Raw genomic sequence first — 26,816 nt, forward strand, 5'->3', positions numbered from 1 at the left:
ATACAATGTTGATAGACTGCCCTCCCCTAACTCCTATACTTTCTCATTAGTTGGCAGTTTCAAAGACAACAGGAATTCTCAACAGCAGGTGAAGCACAAGGAGATTAAAATTAAATTGAATTTAGAGCGAGAGGCAATCCTGATGAGGCAGCAGTCGGGAGAGGTCTGTGACTGACCTGTGATTGTTCTTGGCCTTTCACCGTGTCCCCTCTGTCCTTTTTGCACTCCGGCTTGGGAGGGTTGGGGCCTTTCAATTTCTTGGCCCCCACTCCTTTGGCTTTGGCTCCTAAAGGCTTCTCTTGGCCCACCTCCTGCTTCCTGGGTTTGGCCAAGGGGAGGGGTTTGTCCGTCTCGCCTTTAATGTGCCTCTCGTAGGGGAGGAGGAGCCTGAGGAAGAATGCAGGCAGAGGGAGACAGATGAGTTTGTGGTGTGATCATGTTATGTCACGCCATGCTTGCAAGGAACAATTACCAATCTATGTTTTGGTTCATCGCACACAAACATAAATTTTTAGTCAAACAACAATTTCAGATTGAAAAATATAATAAAACCACACATTTGAATTTTCTAAAGGGAGCCACCTCATTAACTACCAAAAGAGTAGAAAGAAGAGTATTTTGTTTGATAATACCCAAAACAGACTGAGCTGCAGCTTTGCCACAGGCATGCAGAGTATCAAATACCTCCCTTTAAAAGCTCCTTGTTTTAATACCTGGCAACCATTAACAATCCTATTGTAATTAATCTAGTTTAGGGGAAATCCAGGTTCAGACTGGTGCCAGAGTGAGTGTGAGAATGTGAGTAACCAGTTATCTCCTGCTGAGACGGATCACATTTGGTATTAGTTTAACCAAGAGAGAAGAATGTGTGTGTTTGTGGGTGTGTAAAGCTAATGTGGTTGGTAATACAATGGAGGAAAATGTCTGAAGTCAAATTGTTTAAAAGGAACCTCAGGGTGTCTATCATTCAATAATATGATTAATTGCAGAAGCCCTTGAAGTGGTTACAGTAATAAAAGATTTCAGCTGGTAACAGTAGTCTCAAGTTTTAAACACACTGTCCGTTTCTGACGTGATTAAATGCAGGAGAGCTGCGTGTTCTCCAACTTAATTAAGTCCACACGAAGTGACAAGGAACATTCAGCTATTTTCGACTTCTGTTATTTCTCTTCTGACTACTTCCCAAGTCAATTTTCCGTATCTGATGTCATAACTAATGGGAACATTAAGATCTGGATAACATAACAATACCCATGTGTAAAATAATGACATGAAGAAACCAGCGAGGGAAACTTTTAGACTTTTATTGCTCTGTAAAGAAAATGGAAATTGGCACTAGACCAGAAATAAGAAACAGTGTGGAAGAGGAAACCAAGACAACTGAAAAACTACAACACTCCGAACTTCAATAGAGCTCCTCTGAAAATCTCTCCAGCTCCTCTGTCAGGTTTTTTTTTTCACAATAACAATCCATAAAAGCCAGACAGAAACATGACTTTCTCAGTCATGAGAAAAAATAAGGTCTTCTCGTGTAACGACAAGAGACGGTTGCAGTATTCCTTTTAAGGGACATGGCGGTAAAACAAACAATGAATCAAGAGCTGTTTCGCCTCCTCTTCAAAAGGAAGAAAAAAAGCCTCAGAGAGTTCAAGAGGCTCTGTGGGATTTTTTGTTATTTTTCCTCTGAACAAAAGTGCTGGCAGGGAAAGCGGTGAAACTACATTTCATACAGCTGGTCTGGCACCAGGCCCCAGGCCAAGAAAGGAAATGTACTATTAAATGTGACTTATTGGAAAGACGGAGAGCAAAGGGGTTGTGAAAGAGAAGAAAAGAGAGCAAAAGGAAAAAACAAAAAGAGGGAAAGAGAGAGTGAAAGAGGGGATAATGACATGTTAATGAAGAGTAAAAATGACTGTGAATGAAGGAATGAAGAATCCTTGAAAACAGGAGATAAAATCATGCAGTCCTTTAAGCTTTAAAATAGCAGCAGTGGTATTTATTACAAACAGGGAAGTGGTTCTCAGGCTTTAGGGCAGATAGATTTACCATTATACAACAGTGGATTGGAGTTCTTTAGGCTGGTAAAGGCATAGTAAACATGAGCTTTCTTATTAGTGATCAAAGGGCTGCAAAAGTGGCATATATAAACATTATACCAGGGTGCACTGTTGACTATCACGATGATCTGTGGGAAAGAGACGACTGCTTGGCCCGGGTCAACTTTATGGAATGTCAATATGGGGTGGGGGTTGGGGTGTCGCAGGCCCGGATAATGTAAGAGCTGAGCCCGGGAAATTACTGGAGCCTTAAATAGTTCCAAATGGAAAGACCAGGACGCCAAAAATCAGCCTCAGGAAGTTCCATTACATTGTCAGAATTATTTGCTTAATTATGCTTGAAAAACACAAGATTAAAAGTGTAGCTTGTTAAAAGAAAAGCAGGACTTTCAATTCCAAAATATACACCTTTTTAGGTTTTATGTAAATTTACAACACAGGCTGAATAAGCAAAGAAGGTTCAAGCTACAGGGCACTCACTCCATTTTCCATTTTTAACTCCACGTTTCAAAGAAAATCATCATAGAGCCCTTTAGTGTGAATGAGTAATTTCAAGCAGTGTATATATACCTTAGTCATGATCATGTAATATAGCACTCATAATACAATACCACTTATATAAGTAGCAATTTCCTCCAAGGAAGGGGAAGGGTTGAGCTTGGCAGCCACTGCATTAGTTGAGAGGGAGCCAGGTGTAGTTAATAATTCAAGCCACTGGGGGGCGTGTGCTGCACTGAGAGATTCCAGGAAAGAATTTCATTAAGGCAGGACAGGCAACATTTTTATGAGGTCAATAAATACTTAACTTCCTCTCATGCCAATTTATCACTCGGCTTTTGTTTAAGCAGCCGTTTTCCACGTTGATAACAAGCAACTAAAAATATGCAGTGAGGAGATTAAACGGTGAATAAGCAGAGATAGAAGATATCTCATGTAATAAGGCTGAGGTTCATTTATCTATATACATATAATGCATTTTATCTGACTGATGTTGAGAATCAATAACAGTGTGAACCTCAACATCAAACCACAACTGTTAACTAAGCATGTCTGTGCCTTTGAAATAATGGATTGCACACAAAGCACCTCCCCCCGAAAAACACAACTTGGCAAAAACAAGGTGACTTTACCAGCAATGTGCTGCTCTCATCTGAGTTTTGTGTTACAGGAACAAGCAGTGAGCGAGAATCCAAGAAATGCCTAAGTCACCAAATAAGTGGAAAAAGCCTGCAGGCTGTTCCATTTCAACAATTTCCCCTCCCATCCGTGCTGAAATTAATTTTAACTGGTGTTGTGTTAAGATCACAAGAGCTGCTTCACGCGTCAAAAAAAAAAAAAAAAAAAAAAAGGAAAAGAAACTATTTAAAGAGCTGGTGGACAAGCCCCAGGGGCTGTAGAAAGATTTGTACAAAAGAAAATGGCTTACTTTTACAAGCCTGTGAGGAAAAGCGAATACAATAAAAAAAGATAAAAATCAAATCTTTATCAAATCTAAATGCACTGATTAAGCTTCATCACAGCAATGGGAAAACAATTACTGCTGAGGAGAAAGAGGGAGACAAGATGCCAAGAAGCAGAGGGATAAACAGACATTGTAGCCGGTCCCTCTGCTTTGGATTCATGCCTCAAAGCCCCTCTTTTGTCTCGAAGCCAAACCACTTGAGGTGACCCTCATTCATGCAGTTAAAACAGGAGGGCAGCACAGGAATGTATGAAAAACTTAAGTCCTTTGTCAAGTCTGAAAATACCAGATTTAAAATGACCTCTACTGTTCCCCCAGGGTTTGCTCTCATTAGCTGCTGCTGCAGCTCGCAGTAAATGTTCGCTATAGCAGGTGTGAGCCAAGAGTGCTAACTGTTTAAAACAAATGAGTACTCTTCTGCATAAAGACACACTTAAGTATTAACACCCACAAATATACAGCATATGTTCCCTCTCGCTGCCCTACAGTGGACTGAAATCTCGAAAGAATGTCATTAATTTAATTTGCTACACTGAACTAGTTATTAATCTCAGTAGACTTGAATAGATTCTCATACAGCCAATTGCCTGTCACACGTCACTGCGGTAATTTGTGATTTCTCACTGCCACTGGGGAAAGAAACCTCGGACCTTTTGATTAAATTCCACGCATAAAGAAATTACCCAATATTGTGATTTGTTAGATGGCTGCAGAAAAAAAAGAAAAGGAGGTTTTATCCCTGAATAATCAATGAAGCATTTTGTCTTGGGGAGACCATCCAGCTCTCAGAGGTTAAAATAGCTGCCTGCTATTTTAGTGTAAAGAACATGCAGCTCTTTGGCTGCATTCCCACTGAAGCTGAAGAGAGTCATGGCTATACAAAGAATTTGGCCAAGCTTTTGATGCAGACAACATGTTGAGATATTGTTTATAGTGTGTTAAGGAATGCTGACAGACAAAATGCCACCATGCTCTCATCGTCAAACTTTTTCTCTCAAACTTTATTTCCTAATATTGAGTGAGTTGTTTTCGTCTCTCTCCCTTCCTGCTTCTCTCAGGTCAGGAAATAAAAAGCAAGGAGGACATGTAGGTGATACTCCCTCCCTCACGCTTCTTATTGTAATCCAATGATACCCTCTGCTTTAGAACAAGAGACTGCAGTAATTGAAATCTGTGTTTGAGCTCCAGTATTAGACGAGGCAAGCTAAAGTGTAATGCGCTACATTTGATGTATCTGCAATACATCAAGGACAATGCAGAGAGATGCTGACGAGTGCAAGATACTGAGCATCTAGCAAAATAAAATAAAAAACACAATCCTCTCGCCTATCTCTACTATTACAATTCTCAGTGTGAGGACTGCTTCAAGGTTTCCTCATAATTATGAGTATAACAAATGTATTTTTATATCTGGGGGAGCAGCTTTAGTGAATGCAGAGGAACATCGATACCAGGAGGAATGAATAAAGGCTGAATCAATAAAACATCTAGTCGTCTAAAATTGGAACAGGCGTGCATCTGTCTTAAAAGAAACACACATCTGCATGATGTGAGCCGGAGAATATTTCACAGGCCTCAGACTCGACGTACAGTACATCTGGCAAACATCTAATACTTTTAAAGATGAAATGATCTAATCCAAAAAGCCCTCATCGTGCGCTCTCCGCTATTGCCCAAAACCTCAGAGTTTTTAAATAGCAAATTATTCTAAATAGCTTCTCTGTTGCCATGGATACCCCCCCTCAAAACCCCCCCTCCCGCCCCAATACCAACCCCGTTGTGCAATTACATTAGAGTGCCAAAGCATGGTGAGGTATTAAAAATCTGTAACAGGCAGAAATGAACAGAGATAGTGAAATGTGATGTTTCTGTAACAAGAGATCATGTAGGAAACCAGGAAGATTAAATATGTAGGAGCTGTTAAAAGGCGCTGACCTGTATAATGAAAGAAACAGCATGAAGTGCAAGGCAGGGAGTGGGAGAGAGGGAGGGAGAGAGGGAGGGAGAGAGGGAGGGAGGGGGGGTTAGCACAGAGAAAATGGCACAGCACAGAAGCAAAAGGCAGTCTATTTCAAGGTTATTGATGCCATCTTTTTCATGACCTCATTTTTAATTCAGAGCGCTGGGCCCTGACAGCTAATCTCGGGAAACGGTTTAAATAAATATCATTAAAGCTTCCCCGTAGCTGCAGCGGCAGACCTTGGCTTGGACGTTTCTGCATTGATTTTTCCCCTGCGCGCTAATGAACGCCGCTACGCGACTAAAAAACAGTAACTTTTGAAAATGACAATTAGCTGAGGTTATCTCCTGTTCAATTCCAGCTATGCAACTCCATTACTACCAGTGATTACCACCTGCTCCTGGACAGCATAAATACAGTGATTATGCCTCTGGCTCCATCTTTCACAATAACATCTCCTAGGAAACCATTTCATATGATTTTACCATTAGGGCTGTAAAGGGATAATGTGTATAATTTAAAATGCGAGCTGAATGCTTGTGTATATTCTCAATCTTTAACCCGAAGAACACCAAGACAGCCAAGAATATCCATTTAATTTAAACCATTATGCCCTGTAATATTGTTTCCTCTCTTCCTGCCAGCCTCAGACTGTTTATTTCCTGCTCTACCTTTCGTTGGCCCACTGAGACAAATCAGAAGCGATCCTTCTGAGAGAAGAGGAAAACATAAGTGTTGTTCCAGTTTGTACACTGTACATTCTTTCCTGTGAATTATATTTCTGTAGCACATTGACTAATGATTAAAGGTGGAAACAAAGACGCCTCTGGGGAACAAACACACACTTCAGCGAGCCCACAAACAGCCTCATTCATCATGCGGAGAGAATGGCCGTGTTTGCTGAGTTAATACAATGAAGCTAATTGCCCTCCAAGCAGCCCAAACACCAAGGCTCAGCTAAAATTATTCCCCTGAATGGAAACTTGCTCAGCTTCAGCTGATCTCTCCCTCTCACACACACACATGCCCCATCACCCCCCACCCCTCCCTCTTACACCTTCCCTCTCTGTCAGCCTGATATCCACTGCAGTGTGTGGATATTATTGCTTTGTATTGATTCAGCATTATTTTCTCTCAGCTGCTTCTCGGTGGCTGGAGAGGGAAAGGCCAGCGCAGCAGCAGTCACACCTCAGCGCGCCCCACACGGATTCGTCCTGTGACCCTGTTTACACCTTATAAACTGATGAACAATACAGCTTTTCTCATCTGGCTTCAAAGTCATTTCTTGGCACAGATATCATACTGATTTCAAAGCTAGATAAACAGTCACAAGGCAAGGATCAAAGACGTATTCTGTCTTTTGCAATAAAATGATATTTGGCCAACATCATCTATTATTAGTATAAATAAGGACCTCCACTGGGCAGCAGCTCCTCCTTTAAAACACACCCCTGCCTGAGGAACATAGTGTAAACACTGAAAGCACCCTCAGCAGAACATTTAGAGGCACATTATCAACTTGTGTACAAATACTACACACTGAACAATAAACTCCTCACACCTATGGTTTCACAAATTTCCTGGAAAAGCCTCCTCTGCCGCCACTGCCTGCGCTCGCAAATTCGCTTACAGCATGCAATCTTGACACAATATGAAGCTGCCCGGCTCCCTCATATGGTACTGCTGGCATATTTCTGTATTACTGACAGGTGTGATTGTGTGTGTGTGTGTGTGTGTGTGTGTGTGTGTGTGTGTGTGTGTGTGTGCCTGAGCTGTGCTGATGCATGAACCAGCAGCAGCCAGAGGGATGTGGAGAGGGGTCGCCGGCCTGGAGGAATGACCTGCCTCATGAGCGACTGGTTATCTCTTGTTGGGAAGATCGTACTTGGCATTTGTTTAACCTTGGGAAAGTGGGCGTGTGTGTAAGTGTTTGTGTGTGCGAGAGTGTGCAAGCGCCCCTGCATAATACCCTCACAGCTCCCTGAGGATCATATCCATATGTTTGCTTTGGTTTGGTAATTCCATCTGAGTGATTATAATGTGGAGGTTCAAACTGCTGCAGTATCTGACTGAATGATTAGATGAATACATTAAACTGCTGTTTTCATTTTATCTTGCATGCAGCTCGAAATGCGTATTCGGAGGAGCGGGGGGTTACTGTATACTGTATATATATGTGTATCCATGTAGGTCAGTTAATAATTCAAAACTTTACTGCCGTTTTGAGCTTTTAAATCCTCTTTAGCCTGCTTGTAGAGCAGCATGGGTGGGGTCTGCTGCATAATTGGTTCCATAGTGCCACACAACTAATCAATTAATCTTAAGAAAATAACTGAATCTCATCTCATCATGAATTCATTCAACTCCATGAGGGATATTTCTTAATGCTATTAAAACTGCATGCCATAACAGTGAGAGACTGTGAGGAGTGATTTGCAAACTAGTGCATCGACTTCCCCCTGAATAAGATCAATATTTGTCTTGTCGTGTCCTTATGTTATGAATAAAGCATTGTGAAATCACATTTGATGCAGCTGTGGGGGAGTGTACTCACTTCAGGCAGTGCAAACTGTTCCATGTGTGCACGCATAGCAATAATGTGTCACATGTAACCGCCGAACACCATAACTCACCTCTCGTAGTGTCTCCGCGTACACGTGGCGGCACTTGTGCTGCTGGGGTTCCCGCCCAATTCATCATATACGTGCTTCCACTGTCTGCGGACTGTGATCTGTAAGGGACGGATGAGAAGACAAAGAGCGATAAGAAGCAGTGAAAACAGACAGAGAGACAAAGAGATGGAGGCAGAGTGAGGGAAATTGGAAAAATATGAGCGGAAGAAAGAATAGAAAAGAAACAAAGAGAAAAACATAAGTGGTTGACATCATTTTGAGGTCTTGGGGAGTTACTGAGTCATGATGTTCCAGTTATTGAATCCTCAACACTCAATTCTCTAACATAATAAGCTCTGTTAACATCATGCAGCCAGTTGTTCCTGCTATAACCCCGTATCCCATAACAGATGACAGACTACAACACAAAAACACAAAACTCCGGGCTGCCACAGAGCTAACAAAGCCTCGACATGAAACGTGAGATAATCAACAGCAGATATGAGAGGTTTTAAAAGGATATGAGCCCCCATTATATGAGCTGTATCCTGTTTATGGTCTGGTCTGGCTGTCTGTTTGAATGACATTATACCAGCGAGCTAATGAAGAAACAGGCATGAGCAACACACTTGACGACTTAACATCAAACATTGACTTCACTTTGGAAACACGTCGCACATGAATAGTGAATGAACAAACGGCAGGTGAAGCTGCCAAGTGAAATGGCTCATACACGCTTATTTCTGACTCACTACAGTTGTGTGTGTGTGTGCATACGCTCAATGTGCGCATTTGTGGGTACATATGTGCATTTCATCTCCAACATGGGAAAAAATGAGCGATTTGACCAATTTCCTTCTGACCAGTGTAGGAGGAACATGTGTTTTCCACTCCGAGGGGGTTTTGAAACAACAGCATCATTTTTGCTAAATGTGGCTCTGAGCAAGACTTTCTTCTTGGGAAAACAGTGACTGACCTCAGGGGGCAAAAGGAGGGCAGTAAAAGAAAAAGACAGGGAGGAAAGGACGAGATAATAGAGAAAAAGAGAGCAGAAGGGGAGGGAAGCATAAAGAGGGGGAAATAGAAGAAAAGATGGGAGGGACCTTGACGAAAGAGAGCAATATACTGCCACACATGTGAATACTTACCAACTCATATCCTCCGAGTTTCTGAGCAGCTTGAAACATGGTCCAAAGGTTGACTGTGGGAGACAGAAGACAAACAAGACTGTCAGGAATGCTGGGAAAGAACCTGAGCTGAAACACATAACGTCATATACAGTCATTACACCAGAGAGGGGGAAATAAATACACAGCTGGAGGAAGTATTTAGATCCTGTAGTGAAGAAAAAGAAGCAATAACAAAAAAATAAAAATATGTCATTACGAGTTAAAGTCCTTCATTAAATTATACCAAGGAGGGTGAAGCAGCCTTTAGTTTCTATGCTCCCCCACCTGTGGATTCTTGAATACCTGAGGTCTCTTAAAACTGTCAGTTCATTTAAATCAGGGCTTACAACATTACTGTTCACTGTGGCTTACTAATTAATTAAATACGTAACTTCTTTGTAATTTCTAACTATTTATTTGCTCGCTTTTGATTTTAATGTCTTTTAAAAAATACTTTAAAAATGTCTATGACTCATTTTTAATATATTATTTTTATACCCACTTTGAATTGCCTTGTCTAAATGGTGGTTCATTCATAAAATTGCCTCTCCTCGCCTATTACCAGCAAAATGTTCTTAAATATCAAAAGTAAAAGTACTGGTTATGCAGAATGGTCCCTTTCAGAGTTTTATATTATTGTTAAGGACATTATAGGGATTATTAGTATTGATGCATCAACACATCAACCATCAACCTTATGTCATGTCATGCGTTGTGTTATGTTATGTCACACCACGTTGTGTCATGTTTTGTTACGTCATGTTATGTCATATCATGATATGTTGAGTTCTGCTCTGTTATACAGTGAATATGGAAAATAAATTTAATCAAATGAACTACATTTTCTAAAAAAATATTAATCTTTATTACCATTGCATGTGTTACGCATTAGTGCAACAAAATGCAAATTAACCTTGAACTAAATAGTGCAAACAGTAGTTAAGTGCATACAGATATACACAAAGATGAACGAATGTACAGAATGAACAATAAACCAATGCTGTAGTGACTGTAAAATATACAAAATAAACAAAAAATAATACGCAAAATGTAAAGTAAAAGTGGCAAAAGTAATGCACCTATGATAACTATAGTATGGAAGTACATGTACTTGAGTAATATGTAAAATATTTCCTTTTGAAATGTATAAATATCATACATACACAATCCTTTATATCACACTCAAGTATAGGGATCGACTGATATGGTTTGTTCAGGGCCGATATGATACTGATTATTAGTAATCAAGGAGACTAATAACTGATATTTGGAGCTGATATACATTAGCAGTAAAAACAAAAATCTCAGTGTCAACATTTACAGTAACCAGTGATGGAATGTAACTAACTACATTTAGAGTATTGTCAGTACAAGTACTTTCCTTGAGTGCAATTTTAGGTTACTTTACTTGAATATTTTCATTTCCTGCTTCTTTATACTTTATACTTCCACTCCACTACATTTATTTGATAACTTTAGTTATTTTAGTTACTTATATTCAGATAATTCAATAGTGTCAATAGACTGTTACCAATCAGATAGTGATGCGGGCGGGGCGTTGAGTGAGACCACAGAGTGGTGACTGCAGACAGACAGAGCATGTATTATTGTGTTGTATTTTTAACTTAATTTATCGGCAATCGGAAAAATGAGGAATATAGGCACCCATAATAAGTCTGTCCCTACTGAAAAACTTGAGTACGGTACTTAAGTAAGGTACTGTGGGTATCTAGTTAGCTAGACAGGCAGGCAGACAGGCACACAAATAGATGTAGTTTTTTTTAATGGGAACATCTCAAGCAACTATAGTAATTACATATTCCTGGATCTACAAAATGAAAACAGCTTTTCATCATTTTCACACAAAGCAACACTGCACTTCAACTGAAAGGATGCAAATGAATATTGAGTACTTGTACAGTCACCACAATGTGATAAAATACAGCATATGCTTCATCCTGACAAAGAGATTTGTTAACCCTCAGTTGCAGCCTGCAGGTATGAATGAAAACCATTACGAGCATCAAACGCTTGGCAATATGTTCAAACTTCTGTTTGAACTAATGCAAATTCATTTGCATTGATTTCCCCATGCAAATACCCCATGACAGGCCGTATCAAAATACAAGTCTTGTGTAACATTTTCCTAAAAATAGCCTTCTATGCTTTCAGAAAGGCTTCAAATGCCTGTCTGTCTTTGAAAGAAAATATTTTGCACAAACAAAGAACTACAGGTTCATTGGAGGACTTTTTGTGCCAATGACATTTGTATTTGCTTTCTGTAACATCATTGTTTAACATTTTTATATGAAGGCCTATAAATAAGAAAAGGAGGCCTCGCCTGGGGAGAAATCCATCAAAATTCAATCTGTGCGTACACAAAGCCTTGCATTTGTCAAAATGACATTTTCCTATCTCCGCATTTGACAGCATTGATTTTTTCCTTCCCTCCTCTCTGCGACCGTTGTCAATGCACGGGTGGAATAACAAAGGGAGCTGGGTAGGTTTTTTCTGTTTGAACTGAGCACTCCGGCGTATTGTGCTTTCTGACTGTAGAAACAGAAAGATGGTCTATTTAACTAGCTTGTTATGCATCGACTGTAATTACCACAATAGCACACGGGACAGGGAGGGAACAGAACAGATAAAGGAAATGAGCGAACATGCCTTTTCTTAGATGTCTTGTCATTAGCAATTTCTTTTCTTAATTCCCCTCTATTTGGCAGGGGCAATTATCACTGAGATAAGGATGACAAAACAGGAACACAATGCAGCCTCAATGACACACCGATGGCATGGCAATTAGACAACAAGGCTGAAAGAGGGAGACAAATTGGAACTGATGTTCACAATCACATGCTGATGCCCAAGCAGTGAAGCACACATGAGTCTGGAATAGTCACACACAAGACACACACACACACACACACACACACACACACACACACACACACACACACACACAGAGAGAGAGAGAGAGTTAGCAGTTGATCTTGCAGATCAAGGGCATTCAGACTGTAACCACAACTAGTCCTGTTGTATTCATCCTCAGACCACTCTTTCTCTCATTTCTTTCACCACCTCTACTGCACCCATACAACTTCAATGGCAGCAGCTGTACAGCAAAGTCAATATTAACCAAGTGATAAAAAATAGAAGGACAGCAGCTCGCGTGAATAAACTGCGGCACAAAACTGTTTTTTTCTCTCTGACTGTAACGCTCCTCAAATGCACCAGCCGACTATTTTCTGTCATTTCCTGTCATTCAGGTGCTACTGTGCATTCAGCCTGTATGAATGGGTTTACTGAAGTAATTTACAGCCACATTTTCCTTTTAAAAACAGTCAATCAAGGATTGTTGAATAGAGCCATCTTGAGGAAACTCTCCCGAGAGGTGTTGGAAATAAAGAAAAATGTGTTACAGCTTAAGAGATTAGTCGATCGAATGAAAAATAATCCGCAACTATTTTTATAATCATTTCAGTAATTTGTTGAAGGCAGAAATAGTGAACAATGTTGAACACATTCTCTGGAACAAGCTCCTGAAATGTGAAAATGGGGCTTTTTTAAGCATTTTATTGAATAATCGTGGTTTTTAACTTTTGGCCGCACAAAGCAAGACATTTGAAGACATTACATTGGAAGCTGTGAAAAGCATTCCTACTGTTTAAAGATATAATGTAACATTTTTGCATTAAAATGTCTATAAACGACGAAGCCTTTGTTATCTATTTTGTTGAGTTGTGTACTTACATTATCCCAAATGTTTCCAACAATGTTCAAACCCTGAGAAATCTGCAATTTTGTTCAAATTAACAGTGTGTTTCATTTAGTTGCCTGTCGTTATAACTTCCAGGGGAGAGAGTAAGAGAGTGAGGAAGGAGGTCAGCGAACGTGATGAGACGTAACCTCTTCACTGAACATTTCTGCCGGAGCCAAATGGATAGAGTCTCATCGGCAACTGTAGTTGTTTAACTTGAAGACAACAACTCCCATGAACCCACGCAACCCATGTCTTTTGTTCAGTTTCAATTAAGAGACACCTAGTGGCAGAAATTACATGCTGTGCATTTCGGTTGAAAGACAGAAAATGGCAAATCAATCGCTAAAGACAATTATTGCTAGCAGCAACGCTAAATGTTAAAGGAGACCTATTATGGTATGTCTCCTTTCACAATAGACTAATATTTAAGCCTGTTTTTAAGCAAAAATGTCATTAAAAAATCTCTGGTTCCAGCATCCAGCTTCTTGTAAACTGAATATCTTGTGATTATTACAGACGTGGAGTTAAGAGGTCGACTGGTCTCAGATCAGCACCTTTGCTCAAGGATGTTTCATGCATACAAACCCTGGAGTAAAATATAAATTCACCATGAGAGTGAGGCAGGAAAACAAACCAACAAAATGAATAAACTCAGTCTGAAATACGTTATGAGCCATTTGAGGTTCATATCTCTCTGCTGGGTTGAATCAAAATCAAGTCGACTCCACAGCTCGTAGATGAGGTGCAGTTTTCGATATATCAGATGTAGTTACTTTGGGGGATAAATCAAATGGATATTTTAGTAGCCCAGCCAACAACGCATTGGTAAGTCTGGTAAATCATTCAACCATCTGTTGCTTTGTTAAACTCCAGAGAACTTCATAAAAAGATTATTACTCAAACGCAACTAAAATAACATAATTTCAATTTCCATTACAGGAAAGCGGGCTCTTTGATCTTTTAATGCATTTGTAGCGAGTTTAAAGGGAAGAATATGAAAACGGCGCCTGATTACATCTGAGGGTTTGTTGTATTAATTATGATGTGTTTTCCTTTTTTTCCCTCCTCTTTACATGTGCTGATGCGTGCTCGCTGCCAAGGACGAAGTTTAAACAGCATGATTTCACCATTTAATGAGGGCCTTGCTTATGATGTGTCTGGTTTTGAGATTCAAAGCATGTACTGTATGTAAAACAGTTGGCGCGTGGACCTCGACTTTATTCTCAGCTCAAACCGAGAAATGCCAACTAAAAGTAAAGCATGTCGGGTATGTAATTCTCCCTCCGTCTTACTCTCTCTATCTCTGCACTCCCTCGCTCTATCTCCCTCAACCACAATGACCTATTTAAGCAACAACATGTCGGCAGTCAAGATGACAGGATTGTCAAAATACCGTGGTGAGGTTAGCAGAGTCGAGGCGACCACAGCTTTACCTTCATGTAATGGTTTAGAGTAATGAGTTTTACTGTGCTATAAACTGTCACTGCTAAATTCAATAGACGTCTCTCTTCGTCTCCTGCCTCTCGTTAATTTGCAGATGTTGTCCTGCTACGTTCTGATGTGAACGGCTAAATCCTTCCTGGCTCGTTTGACATGAATGCAAATTTCCCTCCTTGAGTAAAGACTGAGAAAGAGGTACAATTGAAAAACCACAGGTTTGAGATGAGAGTCCACGTTCTCATGTGCCTCTGCCTCGAGATCAAACACATAAAACAAACGCACCTCTTGCAGTTTCAGGAGACCTGAGTGCACCCTTTATGATGTTTACGTACATGTTTCTCCTTTCTGTACCGATGCACACCGAGTGCAAGCTAAGCATCCGACCTAAATCAGAAATCTTTCATCTCGGGCAGACGTGTTTCCCATACATGTGATGTTCCTCTAACACTGTTAGAGGACGTTCTTGGCCTTCACAGGAAACCCCTTTGACAAGTGTGAGTAGATATTCTCTCCTTATATAAAAGGCAGCCAAAATGTGCTCTGACAGGGAGCCTCCGGAGTCTTTCACTAACCGCTGGATGGGATTTTTCTCAACACAGACAATTATTCCTCTAGTTTATTATTACCGCAGATTGAATGTGTTTTTTTTACTGTTTAACAGCGGTGTCATTTAGAGATTTTGGGCGTAATGCCTGCAGTAGTTGGCAGCCGTCTCCACTTCGTCTCCTAAAGCTCTCTTATTCTGGATAGTTAGGACAAAGTCTGCCCTTGACTTGACTATAAAGCAGCTACTGCCTCCTCGTCTGATCACAACAGGGGGGCACTATAGATAACATGTGGTTAGAGATGCTGATTAAAATCCACGCTGGGTTTTTCCCTGTGTGGATTTTAATGACCTACAGAGTGTTGCTTCACTCTGATATCTGAACTGTTATTTGAAACTTCTGTTTGTTCTCTCCAAGCACAAGAGGGTTTAAATAATGTGTTTTTTGTCTCTCTTTGTATGGACATTTTGAACAGTTTTTGGTACTTTTACGCCTGTTCCTACAAGAGGTGGCGAAAGTACACACATTTTTTATTCAAATACCAATATTTTGAAGCGGGTAAAAGAGCAGCAAAAACAAAAATTGAAAATCAGAAAATACAGGCAGAGAGAGGGCTCTGCAGACACGAGACAATAACACGTCGTTTCTATCTCTGTGTGTTTCCGTCTTGTTATATCTGCCATCTGTGATATGCACTGATAGGTTGAAATCAGTCTTACAATGTTGGGTAGGTGGTGTGCAAAACAAGCTTGTTTGAAAATGTAAGGCGTAAAGAAGTAATGATATTGGTGTTAAAATGTAGGGAGTAAAAGTAAAAAGTTGTCAAAAAAACAAAGTAAAGTATAGATACCTGAAAAATCTACTTAAGTACAGTAATGAAGTATTTGTACTTCTGGTTCCTAAATGTGTTTTTTCCTCTGATACCCCGCTGGTAATGTTATGACCTGAATCTCTAAAATAACCCAGATACGAATGCATCCACATAAACTTTACTATTAGACTATTGAGTTTAAACTAGACTACTCCATTTTTTTGCCGGTGAGGGAATAAGAGAATAAGTTGTCCTACTCACTCTGTTTGAAGCCGAGGAAGGGGATCCTCTCTATGGGCGTGTCTCTGTCTTTCATGTACTTGTAGAGCTCTACTAAGAAAGCCTGCTCCTCTGCTCGACTCTCTTCTGATGTTTCCTCCTCTTTCTTCTCCTCCTTCTCGTTCCTCTCCTCCTTTTCCTTTTCCTTCCCTCTCTCCTTCTCCTCAGCTGACGATTTCTTATTGAGGCCGTTGGCCTTGTGTTTGGCTGCCGGGCTTATTTTTCCGTTGGGTACCGTTTTACAGCTGGGTTTGACCTGCAAGGAGAGAGCATAGAGAGTCGGCCGATGAAAATTGAACCCTTAACGGAGCATTATTCAAATGATGTCAGATAGTTTGGATGAAATGTGTCTGGGTTCAAGCACAAACAAATATCCTTGCAGGCCACAGACGCAGCCTCTCATTGATTATCAATGGAGCAGCTCTTCTTGTCATCACAGATTAGGCGCATATTAGTTTGACTCTTTGAGAGAGAATTGCTAATATTGATTCAACTGTCCAAGGTCATAGGAATAACAGCTGTGGAAAGGCTTTTAGAGTAGATATTTCCTTCGCTTTCAATAATAAAGCCAATGTCAGATAAGGGCTTGAAAAACAACAAAGAAGCACTGCAAAATACAGAAACTCAGAATTGAGTTTCAGAGAACAGAATGTGAGGATTTTACTTGTTTCTAATGCAAATTAGCTTTTAAATTTTCTACCTCAAGTAGCATGATTTTGGTGGTAGTTAAGTGATTCTTCTATTTTCACAATACTGCCTGAGGTTTTTGGGAAATGCAGTGGAAACAAAGTGAAAACATCTTGTTCCACTGTGGGTTCATGGTGTACTTGTTTAAATAACTTTTATGTGGTTGGAGGAAGAGAAAAACCACACAGACAAAGAGAGTGCCGCTACTCAGTAACTACTCTGTGATGACGGATCTCTCACCTAATGAATCAGTCAGGTAAAATTGCATTGTGGGTAATGTAGGCACCAGGATTTGAAAAGAAAGAAGAATGTAGTCCAACAATGTTAGAGGGGTGCAACGCTTCAAAATCTGGTGCCTACATTACCCAGAATGCAATTTAACCACTGAGTGACATTACTGGAGGCAATTTATCAGATTACATGCAGCTTCCTCTGGCTTTATGCTACCTTGCAGTAGAACTCCCAAAGACCTGTAAATACTTTAACACGTATTACATTTATTAGAAAAACAATTATTATCTAAAACATAAAAACCTCTAAGTGATTTCATACAATAATAAAAACTTGGTCAACCTTTCTTTAACATGTGGCCTTCGCAGTCATACATTTTACAACATGTGCTGTACAGAATGTAACACTGCACTGTGCTGCTACTGTGTCTCTCACAGTGAATTGTTTGGGAAAATAAATAAATTAAATACTGTAGCCTTGATCTGAAGCTGAAGATACAAGGAGGACCTGGAAAGCAGTTGCTTGACAACACATGTTTAGGTGTCGCATGTCATTACTGCAGAGCTGCTGCATGAGAGGGGACTTGAAGTGATTGTGCAATACTCTTCGCATTATTTACTGTATTTCTTTGTTTTTGTCTTATCTGACTATTTATTTTATCACATATTACCTTGCTTGTAGTTTTGCTCTCTGGGCTGCAGGGGTCCTGTGCTGCCACTGCTGTTGACCCCTGGGTTAACCCCGATGACCCTTGACCCTGAGTGTGACCCTGGCAGTCCCTCCTCTGAGAGATGGATAGCTTCTTTTTCCGAGGTCGCCCCTTCAGGTTGGGAGCTGAGGGAGAGGAAACAGTGACAATGAGAACATCCATTTAGGTGGAAACACGTGCGCTGATGCAGCACTGTTTGATTTAATCACACTGTATTTTCACCTCTTTGTTGCCAACATAAGTCTCATGCTCTTATTTTAATATAATGCATTTGAGAGGAAGAATAAAAGACATACATTTTGCATTTCCTCTTTGGGAACATTGACTTTCAAGAGGATGAAGTCTATGACGGGAACATTTACAGGGAAAGGAATTTCACAGGCCTGCTAGCCTGTAGCTAATTATTTTTAAACTGGATTAGTGCAACATTGTGCTGAACGGGGGCAGCAGGCTGCCAAATTGCTCCAATGTGCTAGTAAACACGGTCCTCAAGTTCCCTCTCAGCCCAAAAGAGAAACTACATTTAAATTCAGACAGATGTATTTTTAAGATTTCAGATGAGGGCGTTGTAACAGTCAAAGCAATTAGTTTATTACTGTCAATGACAGATGCTGGTTAACCCACAAACCCACAAAAAGGAAGACATTTTAGACAAACTGTTCCTGCTAAGAGAAATATTTATTACAGACACTACAAAAACTCAGAGCTTGCATGTGTTTCTCACCACAACAGCATATATAATGTGGCTCTATTTTGTCTTGATTTTCCCGGCAGGATTTCACAGTTATTACCTCGTCATCAGCAGCGACATCATAAAGAATTGCACTATACTAAAGCACGTCACATGTGCTGATCATCATGGCTCTATTTCCCTGTTTGGCCTGCTCATGTCTTAAAGCTGAACGCCGTTAATTAAAAACACATGAACCTGCCTGATAGGAGCTCTTTGTTTGAAAGGCTGGCAGATATAATTGCTCAGTTCACATTACACACACAATAAAGTATTTAAGCCCTCCAAGTCCTTTGTACACCCACGTTTATGTCAACCCGCGACTGTAATGTAACTTCTTGGCAGAGAGCCTTGCCTCCACGCAGCAACACAAACAGAGATAAGCTCAAAGGAGGGAGAGAAAGGGAGAGAAAAAGAGAGAAACTTCAAATAATCCAAGTTCAGTCACGTATTTCACAGCGTCAACATTCTTTCTCTCCATCTGCAATGACAATTAAATCACATCCAAGGTTGTTCTCTGCCAAAAAGACTCTGTGATTATTTTTGTCGGCTCAAATTCTCATCAAGAAAATGCTACAATAACACCGGAGCTGCATAAAACAAAGAGGCAGTCATTAAATAGGGTAAAATGATCACGACTCAGCAACCTATCACTTCATGTTGTTATTTTCACAACCGCTACGCTGTGGAGAAACAGTGCAGGGAAAATTCCAAGGGCATTTGTTGTGCATTTGTCATCCCTTTGGCACTAAAAAAAAACAAGTTCTCAACACTGTAATCTTTACTTAGAAAGCACTGGGTGTGTTTCTTCCTTCAGTTTTTTTCTCATTCTGCTGCTCACTCTGCCTCTTTTACTCTGCCAGTTACTCATTAATGCTGAAAAATTACATAAACCCTTATTATTTATTTATTTACTTATGGTTATTTTTGAGCATAAGCTGAATTTATTGCCCGAATACTCTGCTGCAACATATCATAGCATTTACAGCAGAAGCTAGAGGAATACATTAAAGAACAACAAATCACAAACTCTGCTTTTGTTGATACAATCTGAAGAAAAGCAACTGATGAATACATGTCAGTGCATTGTAAAACACAAACATTGTGACAGACAGGTTTTGACTCACAGGAGATTTCTATTTAACATGTGACACCAGTTAAAGCAAACGTCGCACAGGTCACGCTCCCACTGCGTTTCTGTTTTTAGTCGAATCACTGACCCCCCTGACACCCTACACTGAGTTACATAACCTGCCTGTCTGTTTACATTTTTCATCAGGTCAAACGCTGCTGCGTAAGAAAAAGCTGCAATTACAGCACAAACACTGCTGCATAACACACAGCGACACGGCAGTGAGCGAGTTTAAATTCATTGACTTATTGATAAAGCGCAATCTGTGCACGGTGAAACAACCCAAGCGGATATTACTGTAAACTGGAGGTCAAATGGTGCATTCATGTATTTTTGTAAACACACACAAACAGGCACACAAGGTCAATCTTTCTCTGCTGCAGAAGTTGTACAGAACTGCTGATCTGCTCTCTCCTCGTGGCAGAGTTGCATAAGGGAGGAGTCATCAGCTTTAGAATAACACAAAGAAAATCTGACTCTGTGCAGATTGATTTTCTGGAATGGAAACATAGACATTTATAGTCTGTAAAGGAAAACAAAGCCAACATCACAAGATAATGATTTTGCAGCACCCTGGGAGATGTGATATTTTTACCTTTATGTGGGCAATAAGTGTTTTTGTCAATGTACCAGAAAAGAAAGAGATCATTTAAGTATACTTCTCTGAACAAGCCAAAAATGGGCACTACAGACTGACATTAAAAAAAACGGCTGCTGACGAAGCTAAGTCCCTTTTTTACTTCCCATCGAGTTACTTATTTCTGAGTCTGTGGCTTTTCTGCTCATCTGGGTCGTCAACATGACTTGGAGACGTGCCTTGAAGTGACCAGTGGACTCTTGCCTGGTCCTTCACAAACCCCAGAAGGCATACTAAACACGCAAACACACATAGACAACAAATGACACAACAGTCACAGACACACACACATGAAGTTGAACAGCAGTGAACAGCATTCTGGATCAGGGCTTGTCAGAGGGAGGTGAGGCCACACACACACACACACACACACACACACACACACACACACACACACACACACAAGTATATAAATACAGGTATTCCCAGGGGTGTGAATCCATCATGTCTTGTCACATAGCACAACCCCCGAGTCATGGAAGTCAGCAGCGAGATGCACAGCCTGACAACTTGATCCCCGGTTGCAACCGAACGCTCTCAGCTCTTAACGGCGTTTACAACACAGCTTTGTCTAATAATTTCTCACCGCTCAGATTCAATTAAATACAGCCCTAAAACCTCTGTTTCATTGCCATTCAGTTGATGTCAAAGATAATGAAAAACTCATTAGAGACAGCTCAGGAAGGGTTCTGACGGTTCTATGCATCAACAGAGTAGAGCCACAGGGAACCGCAACAAAATGGACTGATTGATTGAGAGGCTGCTGGGAACGGAGAGACATATCAAGCCGACTGGAGAATTCGACTGATGGATGCCTCCGCTGATAACGCTCACTAAATCGAGTGAAGGAAAAAAGCTCAATATCTACATGTGTTCACTTAATGACTGCCTCTTTAAAGGACGGTGATTCAAAAAACCTCATTAAAGAAGATGGACAAATAATCGCTCCGATGGTGCACATTTTCTTGTATTTGATTGGCAAACTGAAATTAAAAAAGCTCAGGAAAAGAAAGAAATACTTTTATGTATTTTAGCAGTTTGGAATAAAACTTAGTGACTGAAATAATCTGTCACAACTGCAGATGTCTGCAGTGGTTAACTATATTGAGCCAGAACAGAGATTTCAAGGGATATCAGTACACCACAAGACAGTCATGGTCCTCAGACGATGTTTCCTAATAATCGTCGTGATTCCCTGATTTTTGCTCTTGCGCCACCATGAGGTTAAAATTCACGTTTCTCTCAGGATTTATTGCTATTTGGTGATCCCCTTTTCATCTAGTGCCATTATCAAGTCAAAATAAATTGCATAATAAGTGTTGCAGTTTGGTTAGGTTCAGGCACAAAAGGTATTTGGTTAGGTTTAGGAAAAGATCATACTACTGGGTTAAAATAACTATGTTCACGATTTTGTTTTGTTTTTTGTTGTATACTGGCATCAAGACACTCGGGCAGAACAATATTGGATCGCCAAATCAAAACAAATCAAACTTGACAAATCAAACTGTCGTACTCAAGAAGTGAACCCTGGTCTCTGGGGGCAAAATTTAGTGTATGACCCATCCAACCACCCTGACCACCACCCGACCTGACTTTTCTTGCACTACAGCACTTTATAAAGAGACCCTAGAGGGGTAACTACAGTGTCAGACTTAGAAGCTTAGGGCCACTGACCAGGCTGCTGTATTTGATGCTTTTAGGAATGAGGCCTTCGGTTTAGGGCTCATTAATATCTACCTTCAATCAGTCCGACTCAGCTGGCGACCCGGGCTCTACAGTTGTTACGTACCAGTTTAATAAGCAAGAAGACAATGTTGGACTGAATTTTATGCGACATTATGATTTTATGTTTTTTATGCTAACTTTATTTTATTTTAAATTCATTGTGAGGTTGAGGTTGTTAGCATTTAGCTCAAAGCACCGTTGTGCCTAATGCAGAATCACAGAGCCCAAAGCAAGCAGACTTTTAGTCTTGTTAAACAGTAGAAATGAGGAGTACAGGGACTGTTTTTTTGCAATCTTCTTTGCAATCTCCTTAGTAATCATATTATGGAAATGAGCAACGAGGCTGTTATGAATGTTGATCATTCATTTTATGGGCTTTGATAAAGGTCAAGCTGAAATAAATCACTTATGAAAGTTGTTGAGGAATACTAAAGTGTGAAAGTTACTAATGCCAGACAAAACAACCCCTGGTCCAACATGAGGGTTACAAAACCCATCTGAGCTCAATCATTAACATTCAGTCAATTGTGCGCAGAATAAACGCGGACCTCTTTACGGATGCAGTGACTGTTCTGACTCGTCAGATGTGAAGTAGCAACATCTAAGAGTTTCTACCCCCATGCAGACACACTGTGAGGAAGAATCTGCACTTTCATTGAACAAAATACCCACTGATGTCTTCAATCACACTCTTAATTCGACAGTTTAACTTCAACTTCCTCTCAGCGTAATGAGGGCCAAGGTCATACAAAGAGGAGGAGGAAGGAGAAGGAGAAGGAGAAGGAGGAGGATGAGTGAGGCATGACTAAAACAAGCGCTGGTAGGTGAAAAACATGTTTTGACATATTTTGTCATCTCACTTGGTTGCAAATTCACTAAAGGCCTGACACCCACTCAACAATTATCAGCATAGCTCGCAGCCAAAGGTAACATTCATGTTGAAATACAGGGCTGTGTCTGTACAGTACATTATGTCCCTAGGAAAGAACACAATACAAAACATTACAGTGCAATTTTGTAGTTCTAATTCATCTTTTATATAAACAAGTAATGTCTCACTGAGATGAAATGGCCAAAAGGGAGCAAACACCCAAATTAATGTTGAACCAGATCTTTAGAGCAAGCGTTTGGTAACTATTTGAGTTAGTTAAGTGGCACAATGAATGTGAATTTTCCAAGAGAGATCCATTCAGTCACTCCTTAATGAGTTACATGGTGAAGTAGCAGATGAGTTAAAGGATTTTTTAATCAAACGCAGTGTAGAGTCATATGTAAAACATCCTATGAGTGCAGACCACAATGACCGCAGCTTCAGGACAGATATGTATCCGCACAGGTGAGCAGGAACCCTCCCCTGGGATGGATTTGCAAATGAAACTTTACCTATGAATACGCCCACGCACAGACAAAGAAGGTCACTCAGGGCTGGCATACAGGGTTACAATCGGTGCGTTGGAAATTTACAGCCAGCCATAAAACATAAGGCACCATGACAGACAGTGTTTAAACTGTGTAAGCACGGAGCAGATGCATTTTCATGTATGTAAAAATGAAGCAATAATACTTCTGAAAAAGGGAACTTCTTTGATGGAAAACAGAAGCAGAGTTTTGTAACTCAAAAGAGAATTAAATGGAATTAAATAGGATTAAAGAGAATATGATTCATGAGTTGAAAATGAGATTAATGAGGAACAATAATAGTACCTGTCAGAATGAAAACCAAAGTAAATACAACCTCACAAATAGTGAATAAAAACCTGACAAATCACGATACAAAACAGTCTCTGATGCAACTCCTGAGACTCAGACTTTAATCTGTAGAGCAGCAGAGCATTAAATGTGTGATCAGTGAAGTGATATTACACTTTGGTGGAACATTTTAACTCCACTGGAGGCACGGTGATGTGACAAGGGAGGCTCTAAAGCAGCAAGGCAACAGTACCAGAGAGAATATAAAAAAGGCAGCGATGACTGATTCCTCAGCTAGTAGTGACAGGCGACGGCGCGTCTTCACTATACATCAAAGACCTCCGATGTTGGAGAAATTTCAAGTATCTCTGCTCAAGGACTGCATGTTTCTGACCAGAGTTTTAGGAGGTGTTTTTGTGCTCATGTTTCCATCTCAAGCTCATTCCTAAGTAAATAACTTGTCAAAGTTTTCTTTGTAGTCCTCGTTTATGAAACACATTAAAACAATAGGGGTTCTTGCACAAAATATCAGGTCACATCGTGCTCAAACTGCTTTGATGACAGCAAAAATTTGGAAAAAAAATCCCTGCAAATATTAGAGTATGTTGATTTTAGTCAGTTAAAGACTATTTCTAAAAATGTTTGAAAGACAATCACGTTGTCATTGAGGTCTGTTAATGCCTTTCTTGAATGAATACACACTGCTCTGTCTTACAGGTGTATTTATTAAGCATTTTCATATTGTTATATGTGCACGGCCAGGGACAACAGATGAAAATTAGCATTGTGCTATATATTTATTGTCCCTGTTTAAAAAACAATGAATGAATGAATGAATGAAACCAACCTAAGAAAACAAGATGCAGAATGGAGTATTAAATACCTGAGCACATTCTGTACAGTGAACATACTGTATCATTTTACATTTACTGGAATTTTGAATTATGGAGATTTGCCTTTCAAAATATTAAAAAGCCATAACCATATATTTAGTAACATAAGGAAGTAATTTGATATTTTTTCTCCTCAACTTTTACAGTTTCAGTTTGACTCATTTAAATCTCTCTTGCTACAGTCCAGCAACAAAAATCCAGATGAGAGAAGCAAGGAGTTCGTTGACAACATTCATCTGTGTTAGCTTTAGTTATTGCCACACAGTTCAAGTAAAATGAAAGGGGAATTCCAGTATTCTTCGAATAGTGTTCACACGACTGTTCTGATAAAAGCTCATGATAAAGTGTCACTCACTTCCTTCGTTGCAGAGATTTGGGAAATGCAGCAACAGCAAAACAACATGTACTGGCCAAGATTTTCAAATAACCTTATGACACTGTTGTTATTTACTGAAGGTTACATTAAAGGTTTAATGACTTTCATATCTGGAGTTGGAGGGGACGGTGGTGGAGTTGAGAAACTGCCGTCCAAGACTGTGTTTCAACATTTGTAAGTGTGAAATCACAGGATATTTTTAATGACACCTCGGGAAAATTTCCAGCTGTGTTTGTGGTGACAAAACTGGATATATTTTTGATGAGAAAACATGGGGTTTGACCATTTATAAGCATGACACCACTGCATATTTTTAACGAGACCTCAGGACAATTTTGAGCTGCATTTCTGGAAACAAATGCTAGATATTTTTGACAGGAACTCTGGACACTTCCAGTCATGTTTGTGGCAACCAAGGTCAGTATTTTAAGCCAAAACATGATCTTTTTCCTGACCCTAACCAAGTGGATTTTGAGTCTAAACCTAACCAGTTTAAAAGCGAGAGAGTTGTCACAACATAAAATTGAAAATTGAACCTGAAGGAACGTGAAGTTATCCGTTATTTGCAAGGGACGCAGCAAACATATATTGCCAACATTTATGCTAGCGATTGGGTTGGGATTTTTACAAGAAAACTCCACAGGGCACCTTTAATAAAAATGTATGCAAATCAAAAGCTTTCTTTCCATATATTTAAAGTAGTGAGTTTTATGCACCAACTCCCCTTTATCATTTTTGTTGCTGACTGTGTCCACCGTTGCATTTCACGTACTAATATCAGGCACATCTGAGGTGCTCATAATTCTCACTTTGTCACATCTGACAGCAGTTATTCCTCTGTTCCTGCGCACGAGGCACGTTCCTGCACAGAGCCGTTTGAGACACGTTGACAGCACAACATTTTTTTAATGAACAGTAATACTTAAAGCATCTCTCTATCACTGCAATCACCAGAAATTACACAATGCGCCCACAGAGTGAGACAGAGTGTGTGGGTGGACAGAGTACACTGTTTTTATTAATCATCAAAACCTCCGTAGGTTGATAGATGATACAAGTGTTAATTAATTTCTCATAATTATACAGAGGGAGCTCATCATTGATAAAGTGCAAAACATTTCACAGCTGAATTTAAAAGTACAGTGTTTTATATTAGGTCAACCTCAGGCGGATTGCACATCAATAATACTGAAATATTTTCATCAGTGGTGTTATTTTCCTGCCTGTTTTCACCCGCAACTGCAACATAAGAAGATATTTTTACACTGCTGTGGCTGAGAGCTATTCTGGATTTAATGAGGAATGCATTTGGCTCCTTCTTAGGCGTGACAATGGATACTAGTTACTGTTATTACACAAACACATCCAAGTTTTGCCCGGCCTTCAGCAACAACAACCTCACCTTCCGATGTAACAGAGGGTGAGAAAGAGGGAGGGAAGAGGATAGACAGAGATAAAGAGACAGATGGAGAGGAAAAGGAATAAACACCACCGAGCAGCTACAGTGACAATTTATATTTTTCACCTGCGTTTAGAGTCAATGAACGGTGGTGTGCTCGGAGAGAGCACCTGTATCAGGAACTCTTGTCCTGACTACTGACACACAGAAAATCACTGTAATACAAGGCTATTAGAGCATGCATCTGAGTAAAAGGCAGGGATTAGTCCAGCTTGTTACTAAAAGAGCTCCAACAACAGTCCCCCGAGGTGCAGCAGACACATTCTCAGGTCCCCAACAGCTTCTTGTAGACAGGTCTGTTTTTCAAAACACTCATCACTTTGATTTACTCCAGTCTCTCTTTCAAAAAGTATTGTATCACTTATCCACCCTTCCATATGGGCATTTATTGTTTGTTTTTATATCTCTGAAAATTTTATTTAAAAACGCAGTAATTGATTTTTTCAGAGG

At 40.0% G+C, this 26,816-nt stretch overlaps 1 protein-coding gene across 1 annotated transcript in view; it reads right to left on the minus strand.

Moving 5' to 3' along the window:
* The window catches only part of arid5b (AT-rich interaction domain 5B), an 84,778-nt gene that overhangs the window by 4,653 nt on the left and 53,309 nt on the right, over positions 1-26,816 (minus strand). The window contains exons 5-9 of the mRNA XM_073481747.1: positions 17,687-17,850; positions 16,081-16,354; positions 9,240-9,292; positions 8,113-8,210; positions 177-387 (exon numbers count right to left, since the gene is read on the minus strand). Of these exons, the coding sequence (XP_073337848.1) occupies positions 177-387; positions 8,113-8,210; positions 9,240-9,292; positions 16,081-16,354; positions 17,687-17,850 (800 nt within the window). The remainder of the gene's footprint in view (positions 1-176; positions 388-8,112; positions 8,211-9,239; positions 9,293-16,080; positions 16,355-17,686; positions 17,851-26,816) is intronic.

Source organism: Pagrus major, chromosome 15 (assembly GCF_040436345.1).
Source record: "Pagrus major chromosome 15, Pma_NU_1.0".
Classification (NCBI taxonomy): Eukaryota; Metazoa; Chordata; class Actinopteri; order Spariformes; family Sparidae; genus Pagrus; species Pagrus major.